At 48.3% G+C, this 19,135-nt stretch overlaps 1 protein-coding gene across 1 annotated transcript in view; it reads right to left on the bottom strand.

The window, feature by feature from the left end:
- The window catches only part of DHRS13 (dehydrogenase/reductase 13), a 42,196-nt gene extending 25,411 nt beyond the window's left edge, over positions 1 to 16,785 (bottom strand). Inside the window, exons 1-3 of the mRNA XM_082244642.1 lie at positions 16,576 to 16,785; positions 8,528 to 8,646; positions 1,663 to 1,786 (exon numbers count right to left, since the gene is read on the bottom strand). Coding sequence (XP_082100768.1) covers positions 1,663 to 1,786; positions 8,528 to 8,646; positions 16,576 to 16,702 — 370 coding nt within the window. The 5' untranslated portion in view covers positions 16,703 to 16,785. The remainder of the gene's footprint in view (positions 1 to 1,662; positions 1,787 to 8,527; positions 8,647 to 16,575) is intronic.
- Between the last annotated feature and the right edge of the window lie 2,350 nt (positions 16,786 to 19,135).

The following is a 19,135-nucleotide window of genomic DNA, read 5'->3' as shown; positions in this document are numbered from 1 at the left end:
GTAATGCAAAAACCTAGAATGAAAGAATGAAAAAAGCCGTAAGTGAACAAAAACTTGCACATGAAACACACACTAAAGGTGCACCTAAGGGTGTGCTTTAGTCCACCCCCAAAGGAGAAGGACATCTACCCTGACCTCCAGGGTGTAAGGCTCCTGACAGGGACATGGATTTGCATTGCCTGCCTAGCCAAAAGACCTGGCAGACCCCATTCTTCTAGGCCAGCCAAAGCTAACCCTGAATACTTGCTCAGGGGAGCTCTCCCAAAGAGAGACCCCCCTCCCCCCAGAGGCAGGGGGGAGCAGGAACCTGAGGGCAGCACATCCTCCCCCTAGACATCAGGGTAAGTCTGAGGACTCACACCTTTCATCCAGTAAGAAAACACACACAAAATTGAAAGGTAACAAAAACGTAGGAGAAGAGAAATAGAATAGCCGTGCATGTCAGTGCACTGGCAAGGCCCTGAGGCCTGGTAAAAAAAAAAAAATTGCCCCGGACTTTAGCCAAAAGGCCCAGCCCATGAGGAGAAGTACAAAAAAAAAAAAAGCAAATTTGGTGACCATGTGATCAGTTTACACCTCTGAATTCCCACACCCAAGTGTTACCAAGAACACCCCTAGGACGATCACTTCCAGGGGGGCACAGACACCGCGGACCTTCCATCTTCCCAGCCCATTGCCAGACAAGGCAGAACGCTCAAATCAGGAGGTAATGGACTCTTCCAGCTTTCTCGGGGAGAATTTACTCCCAGCCCCCAATGATCTATGGGCACTCCAGTTTCAATTCCTGTCAGTACTAACTTTCCAGGTCCCCATCACTCCAGCAGGTTTGCATAGCCACCACCCAACCTTGGTTAGGTCAGATGATAGCATAGCAACCCCACTGGATCACTGATAAAAACAGATACTATACCTAATCCTAGCCAGAATGCAGAGAAGCGATCGACCGGCTTCCATTGAATGGTCTAGCTGGAAAACCACACTGCAGTGCTGATCAGTGTATTGTGACAGGGAGAAGTCCCCCGTCAGAATAACATAGTGCAGGGAGATCCTTGCATCCACATCTTTTATGTAGATGCAGGGATCTGAGTTTTTTGTTTTGTTTAACCCGCTGGTTACTCAGCATAAACTAGTTGCTACAGCATTTCTTCTTTTAGCTCTACTATTGCACCTTGTAGACTGAACTACCCTTAATCCAAGTAAAGGGATACCGAAATTCTGCTGGTTCTGCAGGAACCAGGTGGCTTTCAGTATGTTAACAAAAAAAAACAAAGAAGGGCGCACCGACCTAGCGCATTATCCTCAATTATGGCTTTATTGATATAACATAATGGCTACTCACAAACAACGGTGAAAAACAATCGTATCTAACTCAATTGCTTGAGTCTCAGGTGTAGTCCATACAAATGTCCCATTATCCTATTTGGATGATGGCTGACGCGTTTCGAGGCTTCACCTCTTCCTTATACTTCCTCTTCATACTTTCAGTATGTGTGTGGCTTTCAGTATGTATGTGTATATTCGGTATTCTTTGTATGATTTTCTGATCATGTGTACTAGGCTTTAGTCACTAGGACACACACAGTCCTGATATCCACACCACTGTATCAGTAATGAATAGAAGGTTCCGATTTTACCCAGAGGCCTTTGTGTACATCTCCTTACCTGCATTATTGATCAGTATATCCAGCCGTGGCTCGCTATCAAGGAATGTTTTGCAAAACGACCTTATGGATGCAATAGAGGCAAGATCAAGCTTCATGAACAGTACCTCATGGTTCCCAGATAACTGCAGAAAAGATACAGGAGAGGGACTGTTTATATAAACCATCACATAACCATGTGAAATACAATGCACGCAATCACTGTACACACTGCCACACCCACCCACTGAAAGGAATGAGCGACCTTTGTATTGATTTAAAACCGTCACACATGTGACATGGAGTGCGCAGCTGCAAGTTTTATCTTCCTTGCTGTCCTCTCTGTACAGAGAAGCTGCTGCAGTTATTTTGTTCGGTTTAATCATGTAGAACACAAAGCTCATTCATAGAGATGGATTACAAAATGCCCAGAAAACAAGAACAGCTATTGAGTCCAATAATTCAGAGGTGTTCTCTTATCTGCACAGCTACTGCAGATGTCAATCACTAACAACCTATTAACCACTTAAGCCCCGGAAGATTTTACCCCCTTCCTAAACAGGGCCTATTTTGCGATTCGGCACTGCGTTGCTTTAACGGACAATTGCGGACGTGCGACGATGTACCTAAACGAATTTGACGTCCTTTTTTCCCACAAACAGAGCTTTCTTTTGGTGGTATTTGATCACCTGTGCAATTTTTTGATCATGCGCTATAAACAAAAAAAAGAGCGTCAATTTTGCAAAAATAACAATATTTTTCACTTTTTTCATATGAAATTCACCCCCCAAAAAATGTAAGAATCAAAATTTTGTAACATTTTAGGCCAATTTGTTTTATGCTACCTATGTTTGCAAATCGCAAGAAGCGTATTTTGATTGGTTTTGCGCAAAAGTTATTGGGTTAACTAACTAAGGGAAACATTTTTGTCACTTTTGTTGTTTTTTTTTTTTAACGCGTAATGGCGGCGATCTGCGATTTTTTTGCGGGACTGCGACATTGTGGCGGACAGATCGGACCCTTGACTGACATTTGACACTTTTGGGGTTACCAGTGACATTACTACAGTAATCAGTGCTATACATATGCACTGTTACTGTAAAATGACACTGGCAGTGAAGGGGTTAACTTTTTTTTTTGAGAGAGAGGGGTTGTGCGTGTCCCTAGGGGCGTGATTCTAACTGTGATTGGCTGTGGCTTGAGGTGTAGGAACAGTGATCAACGGTCCTACATAGTAGAACCGTATGATCACTGTTCTTACACAGGGGAGAATGACAGGCGGCTTGTTTACATCAGCCGCCTGCCTTTCTCCCGCTCTAACGGATGATCGCGAGTGCCCAGCGGACATCGGGTCCACCGGGCACACGCGCGGGGGGTGGGGTTCCGTGACCGAGCAGGAGCGAGCCTCCGGCGGCGTGCGCTCGCTTCCCAGAGCCTCATAGGCTAGTGACGTACCCATACGTCACTTTGCCTGTGAGGGGCTGACCGCCGCAGTATATGTACTTGCGGCGGTCGGCAAGTGGTTAATGGTGATTACAGACATTGAATGCAAGGAGATATTTTAGAACCCGTGCTTTGCCCATTAAGGTTGATTGTGTCATAGTCCATGTGACAGGATACTTAGGCTGGGTAGACACAAAAATAAAAACCACAAACTGACAAGATTGAGACATACTAACACAAACATTAGTGCGAGGATTTCCAAACTGTGCTATGGTATTCTGACAGAGGGGCTGCCTGCCAACCCACCAGAACACACTGATCAGCCAGTGGCTGCGAGTGCGGATCGACTGCTGGGTTTCCAGCAAGACCGGCTTCAGTCAGATAGGCAGCTGTTCGAAGGTCTGCTGGTTCAGCAGGAATCAAATTGTTTACCCAGACTTACTCAAAAGCATAAATCCACCTTTCTGAGCAGATTTCATGCAATACCCATATTTAGGGCAAAACATGATCACATTGCACAGTCCACCTCCCTCCAACCTCTCCCCTTTCCTCAATTGCTGGGTATTTCCCCTCCCTGCACACACCTGTTTGGTCTTGAATTTGGCACAGCTATGCACGGCTCCACCTATACAGCCACATCATCCATTCACAAGACCATGTGAGGGACTACAACTCTCATCTGACACTGCCCGCGAGGGACTTGCAGATCTCAGAGGAGCACAAGTGTGGCGATATCACAGCACTTGTAGTCCATGGTTTTCTTCCTTCAGTCCTAAAACAAAAAAGCTCTACCTCTGTACCGATCTGGGGCTAGAGAATGTCCGCAGGGGAGGACTGGGCCAGGGGGGCAATTGCCCCCTGGGCTGCTCAGATGTCCTGTAAAAAAGCTGCACCGCTTCTGCCACAGACACACCTAAAGGATTCCTGGTGAAAAGAAGTAAAAAGTCTCTGCCACTGACCTACTGAGTGCTGCTTGAAGACAAGGACAGAGCGCAGACCTCCCTCCGCAGCATGGATGGTGTAAACTGTGTCTGAGCAGAGGCCGGTTCCATGCCCCACTGAAAACTCTCCTCCCCTGGCCAGTCCCAACCGAGCTGTCACAGCTCCCCCCAACTGCCCCCTGCTGATCAGATTGGGAACCCAGATTCAGCCGGTGAGTAGAAAGTACCTGGAGCAGGGCTTCAGCCTGGAATGGGGGCAGGAGGAGGACATGAATAGGGAGAGTGGAAGGGGGGCTGATTCGCTGCCCCATGGGCCTCAGGTTTGTACCGAAAGTTGCCAGTCTGCCCCCGGATGTCCGCAGCAGCCTTTGCATTGCCCCCACATTGCTCTGACCATGATAAAAAAAAAAGGAATTGGCAGCACTCCAGGTTGAGTCAAAATCCAGGTTTATTGACTGGACATCCAAATATGACAATCGTGACAAGGTAGACGCGTTTCACACACTGACTGTGTGCTTAATCATTACCTATTGCTCTGACCATGGCTGAAATGCTTTGCAGACTTCAATGCAAACATTATATAAATGCACTTTATATTTTATTAAATTGGATGCATTTATTACATTTTTGTATAGGGTGGACTGTGGCTTTAATAACTTTACTTTATCTGAACTGAAAGCCAATAACAATAAGCAAGAGACAATTCTGCTACTTGCACTATAGAGGAGACTGCCAAGAGGATAGCCTGCTCTTGTTTAAAGGGTTAGAGAGACTGAATAAAATATCTGCAGGAGAACAGAAAATGGAATTACCGCTTTATTCTGTGTACTGCCCCACAAATAGTCATACAATGGCTGTGTGATGAAAGGAATCAATTTAGTGCCTTTGCAAAACGCTGACCACGCAGATTACAATCTGACTGTACAATGTAGTGGAAAGGCCAGCTTGACTACATACAAACTGAATGGATCATTTGGGTATTTTCCCATATTACGTTTTCGAAAATTTAAAAGGAGATTTTACAGACACTTTATAAGGTGTGCAGTAGTGATCTTAAAGCCTACACTAGCCGAAAAATAGTTAGAAAATCTGTCATTTGGTCCGATCGTTGGTTTTTCATTCAGTTAACGGCCACAAATAGAAAATCGTTTTTAACTTTTCCGAGCCGAAAAATCGATTAAAATGAAAATTCTGCCAAACGAACGATAAGTTAAAAGATTAATGTGTTTCTCAGCCGAACTGTTAGCACTAGACATATGTGGACAAACTGAACGAAAAACTGATTAATTTATGTCCATTGAACGATTTATCGTTCGAAATTCGGTCATTACATGATGGCACGATTGTCTGCTCTCACAGCCGATTTTTTGTTTTTTGAAAAGGAGTTTGAACGATTTTTCGGCTAGTTTATGGCCAGCTTTACTTTGGGCTCGTCCGCCACTGCTTTCCCCCTGAAGGATCGCCTGCATGTCAGTGAAGCTTAATTTTTTGAAATGCTTACCTATTCCAGACATCTTCAGCTCAGTCATGTGTTGAACAGGGTCCTCCACTGCTTCTGATTCTCTATCAGTGGGCATTGTTTGGCGATGCAGAAAGTGGCACTGAGGTGACCACATCTGTGCCGCTATCTGCATCCTTCCACTGAAGGCTTAAAAGGAGGGAGTCCATAATGCCCTGCACTGACAGTATGTCCTCAGGCTTCTAGGTTACGGACTAGGCGTCACTGAACACAGACAACTAAGGACATCTTGTGGTGAAAAGGCATTACTGCAGAGCACAGCACCAGAGGAGTATTGCAGCCTGGGCTTTTTATTTTTTCACACTTGCCTGCACACTGAACTGGAGCAGGTTAATGTGCGGTGAGCAGTGTATTAAGCCTGGATTCACACTACTGTGATGCAGAAACCTGTGCGATTCTAGTGCGCGTTCCTGCATCTCCCCCGCAGGCAGTTCACACTGCCCTCTGCGAACCGCTGCGGGTGTCAATACAAAGTTAATGACACCCCCAGATCGGTTCTCAGATCGCACTCCAAACTGTGGATTCTGACTGGAATCAGATCGCATGGGTGTTCACATTTTTTATGCACTTATTCACTTCAAATGAGTTGTTGAGTATAGCATAATGATTTTTTACACATCTACATGCACTTGGGATCTATACATTTTGCATCAATTGCACAATTTTGTCTTGATTGCACTTGGAATTGCACATTAAATAATTTTATTTATTGGTATAATACCCACTAACTTGTGTAAATAAGAATAATAGTGCTATATTATACTCCATTTTTGAATACAACATAAACTCAAATTTGATTGCACCTAAAAAGGCACAATTGCATCTTAAATATTGAATATTGTTTTTTAATCCTATGGCTCCACTTTAAAATCATTTATCAATTGGTGCAAAACAAGGGTAGTAGCGCCTCACTATACTCCAAGTATTAGGGGGTGCTGGGGAGGCTGCTACACAGAAGGTTTTTTATCTTAATGCATACATTAAGGCTGCATTCACATGTCAGCATATGGACCGCGGGCAGAATCGCCACGATTACGCCCGCGATCCGGAGATCATTGCAAATCGCGGGACGCCTGTGCGTTGCCCGTGATTTGCAATAGCACCCCAAACGCTGAGCGATGTTGCCGCGATTTCTGCCTGCCGAATCGCGGTAACATCGCGCAAAAAAATCGCGGGACGCAATACGCTCAAAAGAAGCTCTTGTACTTTTTTGGCCGTAATACGTCCCGCGGTTTTTTTTTTGCGCGATGTTACCGCGATTCGGCAGGTGGAAATTGCGGCAACATCGCTCAGCGTTTGGGGTGCTATTGCAAATCACGGGCAATGCACAGGCGTCCTGCGATTTGCAATGATCTCCGGATCGCGGGCGGAATCGCGGCGATTCTTCCTGCGATCCATACGCTGACATGTGAATGCAGCCTAAGAAAAAAAAAATAAAAAAGCCTCCTGACTTTACAACTTCTTTAAGGCTGCAGTGACATGTGGCAGGAGGCAGTGTGATGTGCGTTTAATTGCCTCACACAACTTTTTTTTTTTTAAGCTTATGTGAAGTGACACTATATTCACGTCATCGCAAAGCAGTATGGTGCGCTTCCTGTGCGGTGACAATCAGTAAATGTGACATTATACACCCCTTGTAGTGAGAACGGTGACTGGTGCTCTTCCACTGTGTAACACCACCACTGCTTTAATGTGAATGGGCCCTTTAGTTTACTGGGCAACCTTAAAGTGGTTGTAAACCTCAGATATGAAATATGAACAAAGCATATCCCTCTATAGTTCGTACTCCATTTCAATCCAGAGCAGTAAATGTAATTTCTGTCTGTGGCCTTCATTTCTGCTATCAGCATGAATCACTCCTGACAAGTTTCTGGACCCCAAAAGAAAAAAGGTGACAGGGGAGGGAGCTCTAGCACACAGCCTGTGATTAACAGCCTCAGCTCTGTTCCTGTGTGCTATATGAAGGTGGTGTGTCCCTTTCCTCCAATCAGCTTGCCCTAAGCTCTGAGTGCAATTTCACCTATCTGTCCCTTTTTTCTGATGGCTCAAACACACTTTATAAATCTCAGACTTTGTAAGGCTGTAGAGAAGACTGCAGATAAACGTGTACAACTTATGAAGAAGGATTTGTCTCATCTCTGTATCTCCCGAGTCCAATCACATCACTGGGTATATAGAATGGTTTACAACCACTTTAAAAAAAATAGTTCAGGGCTAAAATATTAAAATATAAAATATGATATATTGGGCTTGTGGGAACTTGGAAGAGAATCACCAGACATGTAAATAACAGAATACTTACAAAATGCTATGCAGAGTATAGGGTATCTGTGTATTAGAAGGGGATCTTGAGGATCTGGCTGCTTTTATGACAAAATTTGGAAATGCTTATGAATGCATTGTGTGAAATACACATTTCTATTTTTCTCTCTATATTTCTTGATAGGATTTCCAAAAAGGTCCAATGTTTATCCTCTTATTTATAGGCTTTCTGTAAAGCCTTTCCAAAAGGAGTAATGATATCCGCAGTACTAAATTCAAATAAGGCTGGCTATACACTAGACCAGGGGTCTTCAAACTATGGCCCTCCAGTTCAAGAACTACAACTCCCATCATGCCTAGTCATGTATGTGAATGTCAGAGTTTTACAATGTCTCATGTGATGTGTAGTTCCACAACAGCTGAAGGGCCGTAGTTTGAGGATCCCTGAACTAAACAGTCCCATTGTATATAATCCCTGTACATCTCCGTTTGATTTACATGAAATTAGGTAACATGAGGACAAAGTTATACAATCCATTCTGTGTGTATTCAGTCAGAGATAGGCCCTTATATTACATAGTTGTTGGCAGATCTAAAAGTGATTGTACAATCAGATTCTAGATGTAGAGCCTAGGAACTGTATGATAGTAATCCTCTCTACATAAAGACATTCATTTATGTGATCACTGTCTATAGCAGACATGGGAGGGTTGTACACTCACTCTGCGGATGTCATATGCAGCAGCTTCTGCCGTTTCCTTGTTACGGCAAGCGAGGATAACCCGAGCCCCCCGCTTAGCCATGTCTAGGGCCGTCATTTTCCCGATTCCTACATTTCCTCCTGTAAAACAAGAAGAGGCCCTTGTGTTAGGCTTCAATGAGCTTAATAATTCACATCACTGAATTCATCAAATAGATCATCGCCTGACTACAGACGTTTCTGTCCCGGTTATTTTGCAGGAAATTACCAAACTTTGTTACTTTACTCTGCAGATGTGTATGTCAATCTATCACTTTAAATAATATCATATATATATATATATATATATATATATATATATATATATATATATATATATATATATATATATATATATATATATATATATATATATATATATATATATATACATACATACATACACACACACACACACACACACACATACATATATACACATACATTATATATATATATACATATATATATATATATACATATATATACATATATATATATATATATATACACATATATATATATATATATACACATACATACATACATACATACATACATACATATATATATATATATATACACACATATATATATACACACACATACATATATACACACACATACTTACATACATATACACACACACACATATACATAATCTCACAAAAGTGAGTACACCCCTCAAATTTTTGTAAATATGTTATTATATCTTTTCATGTGACAACACTGAAGAAATAACACTTTGCTACAATGTAAAGTAGTGAGCGTACAGCTTGTATAAGAGTGTAAATTTTCTGTCCTCTCAACAGAACACACAGCCATTAATGACTAAACTGCTGGCAACAAAAGTGAGTACACCCCTAAGTGAAAATGTCCAAATTGGGCCCAAAGTGTCAATATTTTGTATGACCACCATTATTTTCCAGCACTTAACCCTCTTAGGCATGGAGTTCACCAGAGCTTCACAGGTTGCCACTGGAGTCCTCTTCCACTCCTCCATGATGACATCACGGAGCTGGGAGATGTTAAAGAGCTTGCGCTCAATCACCTTCCATTTGAGGATGCCCCACAGATGCTCAATAGGGTTTAGGTGTGGAGATATGCTTGGCCAGTCCATCACCTTTACCCTCAGCTTCTTTAGCAAGGCAGTGGCCATCTTGGAGGTTTGTTCTGGGTCGTTATAAAGTTGGAATACTGCCCTGCTGCCCAGTCTCGGAAAGAGAGGGGATCATGCTTTGCTTCAGTATGTCACAGTGCATGTTGGCATGCATGGTTCCTCAATGAACTGTAGCTCCCCAGTGCCAGGAGCACCCATTCCGCCCCAGACCATGACACTCCCACCACCATGCTTGACAAGACAAACTTGTCTTTGTACTCCTCACCTGGTTGCCCCCACACACGTTTGACACCATCTGAACTAAATAAATTTATCTTGTTCTCATCAGACCGCAGGACACGGTTCCAGTAATCCATGTCTTTAGACTGCTTGTCTTTGGCAAACTGTTTGTTGGCTTTCTTGTGAATCTTTTTTAGAAGAGGCTTCCTTCTGGGACAACAGCCATGCAGACCAATTTGATGCAGTGTGCGGTGTATGGTCGGAGCACTGACAGGCTGACCCCCCACCCCTTCAACCTCTGCAGCAATGCTGGCAGCACTCATACGTCTATTTCCCAAAGACAACCTCTGGATATGACGCTGAGCACGTGCACTCAACTTCTTTGGTTGACCATGGCGAGGCCTGTTCTGAGTGGACCCTGTCCTGTTAAACCGCTGTATGGTCTTGGCCACCGTGCTGCGGCTCAGTTTCAGGGTCTTGGCAATCTTCTTATAGCCTAGGCTATCTTTATGTAGAGCAACCATTCTTTTCAGATCTTCAGACAGTTCTTTGCCATGAGTGACCAGTATAAGAGAGCAAGGGCTCTTTCACACGGCCGCTCCGATTTTTTATTCCGCTGCGGCACTTTTTTTTTTTTTTCTTCACGGACACGGATGACACTTGTGTCACCCTGTCCGTATGTCCGCATATCATCCCATCCGTTTGCGGATGATATACGGACATAATGTATGTCTATGGGGATTGCAGATGTCAGCGGATGACACCGCTGACATCTGATTTTGCATCCGTTCCGTTTTTTAAACAGAAGAAAAATAGGGTTCTGTTCCGTTCCAAAAAACGGAACAGAACTGAAAGGACGAAAATCGGATGTCAGCGGATGGTCATCCGCTGTCATCTGCAATCCCATTGACATGCATTATGTCCGTATATCACCCGCAAATGGATGGGGTGATATACGGAACACCCGTGTGAAAGGGGCCTAAGAGCGATAACACCAAACTTAACACACCTGCTCCCCATTCACATCTGAGACCTTGTAACACTAATGAGTCACATGACCCCCGGGAGTGAAAATGGCTAATTGGGCCCAATTTGGACATTGTCACTTAGGGGTGTACTCACTTTTGTTGCCAGCAGTTTAGATGTTATTGGCTGTGTGTTGAGTTATTTTGAGGGGAAAGCTAATTGACACTGTTATACAAGCTGTACACTCACTACTTTACATTGTAGCAAAGTGTCATTTCTTCAGTGTTGTCACATGAAAAGATATAATAAAATATTTAAAAAATGTGAGGGGTGTACTCACTTTTGTGAGATACTGTATATGTCCCTCCGTCACTCTGTATTGGTTGTACATGTCCCCCCCTGTCACTATACTCAGAATGGGTTATACGCGTCCCCCCCCCCCCATCACTATACTCCGTATGTGTGGGATGTGTGCCAATCTGTCATCAGTCTCTATATATGCGTATCCCCCACTCTGATCTGTATGAGAGTTTTTCTGACCTCACTATACTCTATATGTGCCCATCTTCCTATACTTCCATATGACCCCCCCCACCTGCTGTCACTATACTCCATGCCCGCCCCCCCCTGTCATTAAACTCTACTTGCCCCCCTTCCTCCTGTCATTATACGCCATGTATCCCCCCCTCCTCCTGTCATTATACGCCATGTATCCCCCCCTCCTCCTGTCATTATACGTCATGTATCCCCACCCCTCCTCCTGTCATTATACGCCATGTATCCCCCCCTCCTCCTGTCATTATACGCCATGTATCCCCACCCCTCCTCCTGTCATTATTCGCCATGTATCCCCCCCCTCCTCCTGTCATTATACGCCATGTATCCCCCCTCCTCCTGTCATTATACGCCATGTATCCCCACCCCTCCTCCCGTCATTATACGCCATGTATCCCCACCCCTCCTCCTGTCATTATACGCCATGTATCCCCACCCCTCCTCCTGTCATACTCCATGTATACCCCCCTCCTCCTGCAGTCACTATACTCCACCTGTCCCCCCTCCTGCTGTCACTATACTCCATGTGTCCCTCCCCCCTCCTGCTGTCACTATACTCCATGTGTCCCTCCCCCCCTACTGCTGTCACTATACTCCATGTGTCCCTCCCCCCTCCTGCTGTCACTATACTCCATGTGTCCCTCCCCCCCTCCTGCTGTCACTATACTCCATGTGTCCCTCCCCCCCTCCTGCTGTCACTATACTCCATGTGCCCCCCCCCCCCGCTGTCACTATACTCCATGTGTCCCTCCCCCCTCCTGCTGGCACTATACTCCATGTGCCCCCTCCTGCTGTCACTATACTCCATGTGTCCCTCCCCCCCTCCTGCTGTCACTATACTCCATGTGTCCCTCCCCCCCTCCTGCTGTCACTATACTCCATGTGTCCCTCCCCCCTCCTGCTGTCACTATACTTCATGTGTCCCTCCCCCCCCTCCTGCTGTCACTATACTCCATGTGTCCCTCCCCCCCTCCTGCTGTCACTATACTCCATGTGTCCCTCCCCCCCTCCTGCTGTCACTATACTCCATGTGTCCCTCCCCCCCCTCCTGCTGTCACTATACTCCATGTGTCCCTCCCCCTCTCCTGCTGTCACTATACTCCATGTGTCCCTCCCCCCCCTCCTGCTGTCACTATACTCCATGTGTCCCTCCCCCTCCTGCTGTCAATATACTCCATGTGTCCCTCCCCCCCTCCTGCTGTCACTATACTCCATGTGTCCCCCCCTCCTGCTGTCACTATACTCCAAGTGCCCCCCTCCTGCTGTCACTATACTCCATGTGTCCCCCCCTCCTGCTGTCACTATACTCCATGTGTCCCTCCCCCCCTCTTGCTGTCACTATACTCCATGTGCCCCTCCCCCCTCCTGCTGTCACTACACTCCATGTGTCCCCCCCCTCCTGCAGTCACTATACTCCATGTGTCCCCCCCCCCTCCTGCTGTCACTATAGTCCATGTGTCCCCCCCCCTCCTGCTGTCACTATACTCCATGCGTCCCCCCCTCCTCCTGTTGTCACTATACTCCATGTGTCCCCCCCCTCCTGCTGTCACTATACTCCATGTGTCCCTCCCCCCCTCCTGCTGTCACTATACTCCATGCGTCCCCCCCTCCTGCAGTCACTATACTCCATGTGTCCCCCCCTCCTGCTGTCACTATACTCCATGTGTCCCCCCTCCTGCTGTCACTATACTCCATGTGTCCCTCCCCCCCTCCTGCTGTCACTATACTCCATGCGTCCCCCCCCTCCTGCAGTCACTATACTCCATGTGTCCCCCCCTCCTGCTGTCACTATACTCCATGTGTCCCCCCTCCTGCTGTCACTATACTCCATGTGTCCCCCCCCTCCTGCTGTCACTATACTCCATGTGTCCCCCCCCTCCTGCTGTCACTATACTCCATGTGTCCCTCCCCCCCTCTTGCTGTCACTATACTCCATGTGTCCCCCCCCCCTCCTGCTGTCACTACACTCCATGTGTCCCCCCCCCTGCTGTCACTATACTCCATGCGTCCCCCCTCCTGCAGTCACTATACTCCATGTGTCCCCCCCCCTCCTGCTGTCACTATACTCCATGTGTCCCCCCCCTCCTGCTGTCACTATACTCCATGTGTCCCCCCCCTCCTGCTGTCACTATACTCCATGTGTCCCCCCCTCCTCCTGTTGTCACTATACTCCATGTGTCCCCCCCTCCTCCTGTTGTCACTATACTCCATGTGTCCCCCCCCCCTCCTGCTGTCACTATACTCCATGCGTCCCCCCCTCCTGCTGTCACTATACTCCAAGTGCCCCCCTCCTGCTGTCACTATACTCCATGTGTCCCCCCCTCCTGCTGTCACTATACTCCATGTGTCCCTCCCCCCCTCTTGCTGTCACTATACTCCATGTGTCCCTCCCCCCTCCTGCTGTCACTACACTCCATGTGTCCCCCCCTCCTGCAGTCACTATACTCCATGTGTCCCCCCCCCCTCCTGCTGTCACTATAGTCCAGGTGTCCCCCCCCCTCCTGCTGTCACTATACTCCATGCGTCCCCCCCTCCTCCTGTTGTCACTATACTCCATGTGTCCCCCCCCTCCTGCTGTCACTATACTCCATGTGTCCCTCCCCCCCTCCTGCTGTCACTATACTCCATGCGTCCCCCCCTCCTGCAGTCACTATACTCCATGTGTCCCCCCCTCCTGCTGTCACTATACTCCATGTGTCCCCCCTCCTGCTGTCACTATACTCCATGTGTCCCTCCCCCCCTCCTGCTGTCACTATACTCCATGCGTCCCCCCCTCCTGCAGTCACTATACTCCATGTGTCCCCCCCTCCTGCTGTCACTATACTCCATGTGTCCCCCCTCCTGCTGTCACTATACTCCATGTGTCCCCCCCCTCCTGCTGTCACTATACTCCATGTGTCCCCCCCCTCCTGCTGTCACTATACTCCATGTGTCCCTCCCCCCCTCTTGCTGTCACTATACTCCACGTGTCCCCCCCCCTCCTGCTGTCACTACACTCCATGTGTCCCCCCCCCTGCTGTCACTATACTCCATGCGTCCCCCCTCCTGCAGTCACTATACTCCATGTGTCCCCCCCCCTCCTGCTGTCACTATACTCCATGTGTCCCCCCCCCTCCTGCTGTCACTATACTCCATGTGTCCCCCCCCTCCTGCTGTCACTATACTCCATGTGTCCCCCCCTCCTCCTGTTGTCACTATACTCCATGTGTCCCCCCCTCCTCCTGTTGTCACTATACTCCATGTGTCCCCCCCCCCTCCTGCTGTCACTATACTCCATGCGTCCCCCCCCTCCTCCTGTTGTCACTATACTCCATGCGTCCCCCCCTCCTGCAGTCACTATACTCCATGTGTCCCCCCTCCTGCTGTCACTATAGTCCATGTGTCCCCCCCTCCTGCTGTCACTATACTCCATGTGCCCCCCCCTCCTTTTGTCACTATACTCCATGTGTCCCCCCCCCCTCCTGCTGTCACTATACTCCATGTGCCCCCCCTCCTGCTGTCACTATAGTCCATGTGCCCCCCCCCTCCTGCTGTCACTATACTCCATGTGCCCCCCCTCCTGCTGTCACTATAGTCCATGTGTCCCCCCCTCCTGCTGTCACTATACTCCATGCGTCCCCCCCCTCCTCCTGTTGTCACTATACTCCATGTGTCCCCCCCCCCTCCTGCTGTCACTATACTCCATGCGTCCCCCCCCTCCTCCTGTTGTCACTATACTCCATGTGTGTCCCCCCTCCTGCTGTCACTATACTCCATGTGTGTCCCCCCTCCTGCTGTCACTATACTCCATGTGTCCCCCCCCCTCCTGCTGTCACTATACTCCATGTGTCCCCCCCCTCCTGCTGTCACTATACTCCATGTGTCCCCCCCCTCCTGCTGTCACTATACTCCATGCGTCCCCCCCCTCCTCCTGCTGTCACTATACTCCATGTGTCCCCCCCCTCCTGCTGTCACTATACTCCATGCGTCCCCCCCTCCTCCTGTTGTCACTATACTCCATGTGTCCCCCCCTCCTCCTGCTGTCACTATACTCCATGTGTCCCCCCCCTCCTCCTGCTGTCACTATACTCCATGCGTCCCCCCCCTCCTCCTGTTGTCACTATACTCCATGTGTCCCCCCCTCCTCCTGCTGTCACTATACTCCATGTGTCCCCCCCCCTCCTCCTGCTGTCACTATACTCCATGCGTCCCCCCCCTCCTCCTGTTGTCACTATACTCCATGTGTCCCCCCCTCCTGCTGTCACTATACTCCATGTGTCCCCCCCTCCTCCTGTTGTCACTATACTCCATGTGTCCCCCCCCCTCCTGCTGTCACTATACTCCATGCGTCCCCCCCCTCCTCCTGTTGTCACTATACTCCATGTGTGTCCCCCCTCCTGCTGTCACTATACTCCATGTGTGTCCCCCCTCCTGCTGTCACTATACTCCATGTGTCCCCCCCCCTCCTGCTGTCACTATACTCCATGTGTCCCCCCCCTCCTGCTGTCACTATACTCCATGTGTCCCCCCCCTCCTGCTGTCACTATACTCCATGCGTCCCCCCCTCCTCCTGCTGTCACTATACTCCATGTGTCCCCCCCCCTCCTGCTGTCACTATACTCCATGTGTCCCCCCCCTCCTGCTGTCACTATACTCCATGCGTCCCCCCCCTCCTCCTGTTGTCACTATACTCCATGTGTCGTCCCCCCCTCCTGCTGTCACTATACTCCATGCGTCCCCCCCCTCCTCCTGTTGTCACTATACTCCATGTGTCCCCCCCCCCTCCTGCTGTCACTATACTCCATGCGTCCCCCCCTCCTCCTGTTGTCACTATACTCCATGTGTCCCCCCCTCCTCCTGCTGTCACTATACTCCATGTGTCCCCCCCCTCCTCCTGCTGTCACTATACTCCATGCGTCCCCCCCTCCTCCTGTTGTCACTATACTCCATGTGTCCCCCCCTCCTCCTGCTGTCACTATACTCCATGTGTCCCCCCCCTCCTCCTGCTGTCACTATACTCCATGCGTCCCCCCCCCCTCCTCCTGTTGTCACTATACTCCATGTGTCCCCCCCTCCTCCTGCTGTCACTATACTCCATGTGTCCCCCCCCCTCCTCCTGCTGTCACTATACTCCATGCGTCCCCCCCCCCCCTCCTCCTGTTGTCACTATACTCCATGTGTCCCCCCCTCACCGGTGACGATGACCGTCCTCCCCCTCAGGCTCTGCTCGCTCTTGCACTGTCTCCCCTGGATGAAGTTGTAGTAGATGAGGATGTAGAGAGCCACTAGTATGGCTGCGATGAGGAGGACAGGGGCCATGTTGTCGGATGATTAGTGAGTTCTGATCCCCGGCTTATCTCATCCCCGGAGCTCAGCCCACCCCCACCATTCCGCTTATATAATGACAGGACCGCCCACTGCGGGCCCCGCCCAGGACAAACCTCCTGCGTCTATTGGAGGTGGAGACTCTCCTATGAGCACACGGAGGCTCTGTGATTATATCAGGAGAATCCCCACCTCCTCTACCGGGGTATGCCCCGCCCAGGACAAACCTCCTTCGTCTATTGGAGGTGGAGACTCTCCTATGAGCACACGGAGGCTCTGTGATTATATCAGGAGAGTCCCCACCACTACCGGGGTATGCCCCGCCCAGGACAAACCTCCTTCGTCTATTGGAGGGGGAGACTCCCGGAGGCTCTGTGATTATATCAGGAGAATCCCCACCTCCTCTACCGGGGTATGCCCCGCCCAGGACAAACCTCCTTCGTCTATTGGAGGGGGAGACTCCCGGAGGCTCTGTGATTATATCAGGAGAGTCCCCACCTCCTCTACCGGGATATGCCCCGCCCAGGACAAACCTCCTTCGTCTATTGGAGGGGGAGACTCCCGGAGGCTCTGTGATTATATCAGGAGAGTCCCCACCTCCTCTACCGGGATATGCCCCGCCCAGGACAAACCTCCTTCGTCTATTGGAGGGGGAGACTCCCGGAGGCTCTGTGATTATATCAGGAGAGTCCCCACCACCCCGCCCCGCCCAGTGTTCTCGGTTTTTTTTTTATTCCTGACAACCAAAAACGTTCGAACTTCCCGCAATTAGTGTGTGTGTTTGAGAACTGGCCTCCAATGGCTTTGTGTGTCCTATAAGTATTACATTATAGGCTATAATGTAGGTTTTATACCATGGAAAGGCCATAGGACGTTCACTTACATACATCTGAGGTGATTGAAACGTTGTGTAAAGTCTTCATTCACACACTATTCACACAGACGATGATAGTGATACGGAGTGAATGAGCGGTGTGCAGGCCGGCTCTGTAGGGTCCCATTCACCTTTCTGAGGACATTTCCCACAACGCACATCACACTTGCAGTGCTATTATATCTTACTGAAGCTCCAAGCGTGGATAGCAGACGCGTTTCGTCACGTTACAAAAACGCACAAGACTCGCTGTCCAGGTACAGGGGCTACTTTGGTGCATTTTTCGCACGTAGGGCAGCCCATTCAAGGGAAAAGGCCCTATGCCTCCCTGGCGGTATTCCTGAGTGTGGCTCGGGGTTAATTTTCACTACCAAAAGCGGTAACCCTGAGCCACACTCGGGATTACCCTGTAGTGAAACCTACCTTGTCCCTACGATCCCCCGATGTCTGTGTTCTATCAGAATACCGCTACCTAGCAGATTCTGCAACCAGAAGTGACGCAAAAACTGCGTTCCAACATGGCAGCTATGCGTTCCGATAGCTTTCCTAATGTGAAAGAGCATGGAGCAGCAGCGGACATCTAATTACACCCAATCAACTCTTGAATTTCAGACTGATATTAGCAGTAAACTCACCATTTATACTGAAATAGACTATTTCACAGCGACTGAGTAAAATAGTCTATTTCACTCTATAATCAGTGCAGGGTGTACCAAGATGGCCGTCACCACCTTCTACCTGCAGGTTTCTCGCTATATTTACCATATTACAATAATAATAGAAATGTAATGCTGTTAGGGCCGGTTCACACTTTTGCGAGTGTGCCGATCGCATGTAATTCAGAGCGCACTACTCCTTCATTACATGCGATCGGATGTGCGGATGCGAATTCAGCCATACACTTTGTATGGCTGAATTCGCACTGTATCCGCACCAAACACGCACGTGACCCTTTTTTCCAGCGCATCAGGATCTGATCGCACAGTGGTTCACACTTGTGCGATCCAATCCTGTGTGAACTGTCAGATCGCACTGCGATATGCGATCAAACTGGGGGTGTCGTTAACATTTCATTGACACCCCCTGTGTATCGCATATGGCAGTGTGAACTGCCAGATGTGCGGATGCGATGCGGGAACAGGCTGCAAATTCGCAGCCTTCCCGCATCGCACAAGTGTGAACCGGGACTCATTCAGTCTTTAAGGTGAGTTTACTATAAAAAATAAAATAAATGTAATATTTAACCACTACAGCCCCGGAAGGATTTGCCCCCTTATTGACAGGCCATTTTTTGCGATTCGGCATTGCATTACTTCAACGGAAAATTGTGCAGTCGTACAACGCTGTACCCAAATAAAATTGATGTCCTTTTTCCCCGCAAATAGAGCTTTCTTTTGGTGGTATTTGATCACCTCTGCGGTTCTTAGATTTTGCGCTATAAACAAAAAAAGAGCGACAATTTTGAAAAAAAAAAAAACGCCATGTTTTTTACTTTCTGCTATAAAACATTCCCAATGAAAAAATATTAAAAATTACATTTTTTTTTATCAGTT

This window comes from Pelophylax lessonae, assembly GCF_965119305.1.
Source record: "Pelophylax lessonae genome assembly, chromosome: 2".
Taxonomy (NCBI): Eukaryota; Metazoa; Chordata; class Amphibia; order Anura; family Ranidae; genus Pelophylax; species Pelophylax lessonae.
Note: the sequence above shows the minus strand (reverse complement) of the source record. Positions and strands in the feature narration are given on the sequence as shown.